The sequence below is a fragment of the Clarias gariepinus genome, chromosome 26 (assembly GCF_024256425.1).
Source record: "Clarias gariepinus isolate MV-2021 ecotype Netherlands chromosome 26, CGAR_prim_01v2, whole genome shotgun sequence".
Lineage (NCBI taxonomy): Eukaryota > Metazoa > Chordata > Actinopteri > Siluriformes > Clariidae > Clarias > Clarias gariepinus.
In genome coordinates this window covers 20,476,432-20,482,431 of record NC_071125.1, presented here as the reverse complement: position 1 = coordinate 20,482,431, position 6,000 = coordinate 20,476,432, and the positions used below count along the sequence as shown (strand labels likewise).

Genomic DNA, 6,000 nt, shown 5'->3' with positions numbered 1-6,000 from the left:
CCTGAATAAGATGATACACATACCACAGTTAATATAATTGCAATTTTTGTTGATCGTTCAATTACAGCTGTTTTTCATAACAGACACACACTGAGTCTTCTCAAAACCCACATCCAGCTGTGTTGGGATTTGGAGAAGGCCAGTCTGGTAGGATGCTGGCACCGGCCTGGTGATCTCACGCTCCTGTCTGAATTAATGAGTCCGCTCTGAAAAACGAGCGCGAGGCTGCCGTTTGTCGGTCAGACCATGAGGTCATTAGCACACGCCCCGATGATATTTTTGAGGGATTGCGATGAAAAAGGGAGGTGATGCAGCCTGGAGAGATCCAGAGATTCCTGGGAGAGGTTTATAAGTACGAGACCGGTTTCGGGAAATCTTATCGTGTAGAGAGGAAGGCGCATCCAGCTGATTTCCGTTTGTTTAAGGCCGCGCTGACCTTTCGCGAAAGCCAAGATCATTACAACTCGAAGAACCTGAGGCATGAAACAAGAGCTGCTGAAATCTCAATAGCGTCAGCTCTGAAAACAACATCTGTCAGGCTGATGGAGAAATCGTGGGGCTTAACTGACTCTAAAGAGGAGTAAAACTTCCAGAGTATACAGTGAATGTCACACGAATGTGTGATTGTTGTAAAATATGTCAGCGGTGGTGGAGCCCGGGTTAAAGACCAAGTGTGACTTGGATGCCGTTCAGATACGAACAAATCTTTTCCACTCAAATTCCTGCCCAGAAACTAAATAGCTGGACTCTCGTGTTTCCCCAATTCGAATGGTTTTAAACAAATTAAATCAATTTACAGTCTGCTTAGGATCGGCTCCAGGTTCAGAGGTGAAGCTCGATCAGGATCCGTGCGTCTGACGTCTTGTGGGCTTTGAGCAATAGTCTGTCATATTTAAAATTCAAAGTTGTTTAAATATGAAATTTATTCGGGGTGCTTCCAGAGTGCTGTGTAAGGAAAAAGAGTTTTTTTTTCCTTTCATTTTCTGACTTTACTGCTTCTATAGCAACAACAAGCAGTGGTTATACAAAACGAAAAGACAATCACCTGATACAAGGATATTAAGAGGATAAGTCAAAAAGTATCCACTTTTCGGTTACATAAAAAACTGGTGACGAGACACAGAGTCATCACTACGAGCCTGAGAGTAAACGGAACGGAAACATCCTCAATCGCCGACCGAGAAAAGGTTCAAAAGGCGACCATCAGCTGGAAAATTTGTCAATGCTTAAATCCCTTTTTCTGGGATTCTTAAGGGCCAGAAGTATTGGAACACCATCAGGAAAAAGGTCCAACAGTGCTCGTTACAGTGAGACGCTTATTGAAGAGCTGAAGCCTAAACTTCAGATCGAACTCAGAGGAATGATATCCGGGGGTGTCGTGATCTTCCATGATGATGTCCAGTACGTCCACACACTTTGCAAAAACTTTGTTTTGAGGTGTTAAAGCATCCTCCCTATAGTCCTGATCTCATTCTATTGGACTTTCACCTGCTTGGTCCCCTAAAAGCAGCAGCCCTATGAGGACGAAGATTCACTTCTGATGAAGACGTGAAGACAGCGGCGCATCCATGGATCGCAGCTCGGCCTAAAACATTTTTAAATAAGGGAATATGAAAGCTTGTTTATGGACAAAGTGTCCATAAACAAAAAAGTAAGGAGATTATGTTGAAAAATTTAAGGTGCAAAAGTTTGCAGAGCCCTAAAACTTATAGACATGTCCATTTTGCAATATCAGCATTTATACTGTATTTGACTGAGGCAGACCTAGAAGGACAAAAACATTTTCCATCTCAGTGTCACACCAGACGGCACTGAGCTCTTTGCAGTGAGTGTGACAAACCACCCACTTTTTATATCCTTAAACACAGACACAGGACAAGACAAGGAACTGTATAAATCTGTTTAATTTGCATCATACAAGGTATAGCAGGCTATATGTGTAGTGCATCAGTGGTACAAAACAACACAGAAATCTCATCGTGTTCTACATGTTACTTTTGTCATTCATTGTGGGAAGAAAAGAGTGTTTGCTGTGTTGGTCTCCCAGGGCAGTGATACAAGATAAAGCTTCTTTTACACTGTTTGATTCTGTCATGCTGGATGAGATGATTCGATTTCAAATTTAATTCCAATCAGGAGAAAAGTGATCCAGGACAGGAACAATGTTGCAATTTAATTAATAAGGATGTTTTTTCCTTATATTTTAAAATTACTTCTAACATATTTGTAGCCATGAGCTTTGGATAATCCAGTGAAGATCAAATTACTTTTAGTCTAGGAGGGGCGTCCAAGTCAAACCGGGACTTATGATGAAATTTCTGGAGAATGATAACATAAAACCAATTGAGGCACAGTACAGTGGTGAGACTCTTGTCTGCAGTAGAAGATTTAAATGGTGCAAACATTTTAAAGAAGCCGTACGTCCATGAATGACAATCCCCAAACAGGAACTCGGCTAGGAGTGATCGCCACATCCCCATACAGTCCTGATCTTGCTCCAAGTGATTTCCACATATTTAAGGCATTAAAGGAGTTCCTGGGAGGCCGGCGTTTCAGACGTGAAGCAGGCAATCCGGTTATGGCTCTGGCATACTGAGAAAACTATGTACCTTGATGGTTTCCAAGCACTAGTTAAACACTGGGATAAGTGCATGAGTGTAGCAGGGGATTTTTTAAATACTGTATATGCATGAATAAAGGGAGTTTTTAACTCTCATAATTGTTTTGTCATTCTGTACCATCGAAAGTCCCGACTTGACTTGAACATATTAGCTTTAAAGTAGTTGCTCATTCATTTCAAACACTGCCGAATTTTTTTTATTAATGCAGTAGTACAACATCCTCCATACTAAGTCATCTTGTTTGTCTAATCATACAGTGTAAACCCGGCTTTAGAGCGCTTCTCTACCGAGCTTAAACATTCACGTACTGTATACCAGTTAACGCCAAACAAGGCTGCCGTTTTCCTTTATTGAAAATGGTTATCAAAAATACCTTTTTTTTTGTTTTGTTTTGTTTTATCAGTTGGCACGTAAAATCATACACATAACTTCAAAGCAAGGCCATGTTTCGAGATTTTCTTTCATAATTCAGTAAGTGGAAAGCATGCTAAAAAAGGCGAACAAATCAAACACAGCAGACAGACAGCATTCTTATCATCATACAGTACTACATTCTCTAATTTCAAGTATTTGTACTTTAGCATACAGATGTGCCAGGTTCTAAGAAATATTAAGTATTAATCTCAGTGGAAAAAAAGTACACAATGCTGTATTCTGTTTGTAATAGGAATTATAAAAAATAACTCTCTGGCTTATTCACAATGTTCAATGTTCAAAATGCCCGTTAAGATTGCATAAATATGAGTGGGTCTCTGTCTGCAGTTGTCACGTTATAAGCCTGTGAAACAAAAAAAGAAAGAAAACAAAACCAAAGGCAATAATCATTAGATGTTCTGAGATTGAATTCAGTTGATTAATAAAAATGATAATAACTGTGTTTATTCCGCCCACAGACCAAAGAAATGCAGGTTAGGCTAACTGGCATTCCCGAATTGCCCGTAGTGTGTGAGTGTGTGCGATGTAGACGAGGTTGTGCGGAGAAACCTGCGTAAAATCCACCCATCTCTCCCTCCCTCATAAGAACGACGACCGCAGACGGGGCGGTCAGACGCTTCCCCTTAGTACTCTGCTTCTGGAGCTGCCTGAGTCAATAGAAATGGGCATTGAACAGCCTCACCAGCAGCCTGGTGCGCCATCGACATCAGGCGGTCTAGATCTTCTAATAAAGATGTAGTAATAATAGGCAGATTTACGAAGGCAGGCGCGGGCATCTGACTCATTCATGAATAATTTGGAGGAAAATTCTAAGCGGTGGCAAGATTTGTCCAGGACGAGATCACTGACAGATGGTGGTGGTGGTGGTGTGTGTGTGTGTGTGTGGGGAGTTGTTTTTATACACATGTGTGATTCTTTGACTTGTTCATAGTTTCACAACTCAAACATTAAGTAGGCTTACCTGAAAACACTGAGCGCTTACTGGCATCTCTCATTCCACCAGGGTTACCTGCAACGAGCAAAAGTGGCGAAGATTAAATAAGGAACCATCGTACGATAAAAGAGATGAATAGTCTGTTGTGAACAGGCTAATGAATAATGCTCAATAGTCAAAGGCAGTGAAATTTCATTATTAGAACAGAATAAATGTACTGATGTAAGAAGGGATGCATTGATGGGTGCGTACGTAGATCTTGGGTGGAGGTTGAAATGATGGTTGGTAAGAATGATTAAGGATGGTAGTCTAAATGTTTTTATAGATCTGTAAATGGAGGGATTGCTTGGAAAGACAGATGGTTGGGATGATGAGCAGATGGATAGATGGATGGATGGATGGATGGATGTGTGGATGGGTATACGGAGGAGAGATGGCCAGATGGAAAGGTAGATAGATGGGTCAAAGAACTAATATTAAAGATTTGTGCAGGGATAGCTGGGAAGGTAGTTAAATAAGCAATGAATTGTATTGCATGCATGGATGAATGGGTGGATGGATGGATAAAGTGGCTGGACATAGAGATGAAAGATGGGTTGCCAAGTATAAACCCACACAAACACATGGAAGCACTTACAGTATGGATGGATGGATAGGTGGATAAGAGAATGGTTAAGACATATAAGAGAGAAAAATGCAAGCTGGAATGGTAATTATAAACCGAGTATAAAATTATACTAGAATTACCTACAGTATGTATGTATGTATGTATGTATGTGTGTATGTATGTATGGATGGATAAAGTGATACAGTACAACATAGAAATGAAAATGCCTGAAAGGTGGGTTCCCAAATATAAATGCACATAAAAACATGGAACCACCTACGGTATGGATGAATGGATGAATGGATGAATGGATGGATGGATGGATGGATGAAAGTATGAATGGATGGATGAAAGTATGAATGGGTGGATGAATGATGCGAAATGGCAGAGATAAAAAATGCATGAAACATAGACTGCTAATTATAAGTCCCACATAAAGACATGGAATCACCTATTGAATGAATTGGTAGATGATGTGGTTAGACATAGAAAAGAAAGATGGATGAAACATGGTTTGGCAAGAATAAATGTAGCATAAACACTGGAAATCACCTACAGTGTTCATGGATGGATGGATGGATGGATGGATCGATCATTGGATCAATGGATGAAGGAACTGAGGCATGAATTGATGGATGATGTGGTTGGACATACAGAAGAAAAGTTTGTTGAAGATAGGTTGGCGGTATAAATGCAGTATTAACACAGGGAAGCACCTACAGTATGCATGGATGGATGGATGGATGAATTAATGATGTGGATAGATTCTTGTTTGAATGAATGAATAGTACAACAGTAATGTCTATGGATGTACAGATTGATTCATTCATGTGGATGCATGTAAATGCATGTTTGTTTGGACAGATGGATTAAACAGTTTTTTTTGGTGATTGAATTGATAGATGGAAACATGGATAAATAGATGGATGAGCAGGTGGACAGATGGCTGGATGAACAGTGTAAATATCATATAAATACCTGTACCAAGATTCCAGGGGTGGGGATTTCTATAAGGCCCTGTATGGTATTCACTACAATGCTACGCTATTAAAGAAATCTGTTATCCAGGCCATCCTCTGGGAGATTTAACCAATATTTGCTTTGTGGTTGGTGTTTTACTGTGTCGCACATGTTGCATAACACACACGCTCCAGCCCACAGCAGGTTGTTCATAAGCTAACATTAGGATTAAGGTCAAACGCACGAACCACAATAAAGCACGGAGAAAGACCAACGACCATCTTTCATCTTTCAGGGTTAGTGGTTAGCCCGTTCTGGAAGTCTCCGGAATAACAGGATATGGTTATGAGCACTGCCCGCTTTCTTTCGCGTTCGTACCATTGGCTTGGCACCGGCTCAGAAACAACCACTGGCATGGAAGCACAGGCAGGAAAGGAGGGGTA

General features: G+C 40.6%; 1 protein-coding gene across 2 annotated transcripts in view; it reads right to left on the bottom strand.

Moving 5' to 3' along the window:
- Window positions 1-1,934: 1,934 nt before the first annotated feature.
- The window catches only part of c26h8orf34 (chromosome 26 C8orf34 homolog), a 96,289-nt gene continuing 92,223 nt past the window's right edge, over window positions 1,935-6,000 (bottom strand). For both annotated transcript variants that reach the window (XM_053488030.1, XM_053488031.1), the window contains exons 14-15: window positions 4,018-4,065; window positions 1,935-3,399 (exon numbers count right to left, since the gene is read on the bottom strand). In XM_053488030.1, coding sequence (XP_053344005.1) covers window positions 3,392-3,399; window positions 4,018-4,065 — 56 coding nt within the window. In that variant the 3' untranslated portion in view covers window positions 1,935-3,391. The remainder of the gene's footprint in view (window positions 3,400-4,017; window positions 4,066-6,000) is intronic.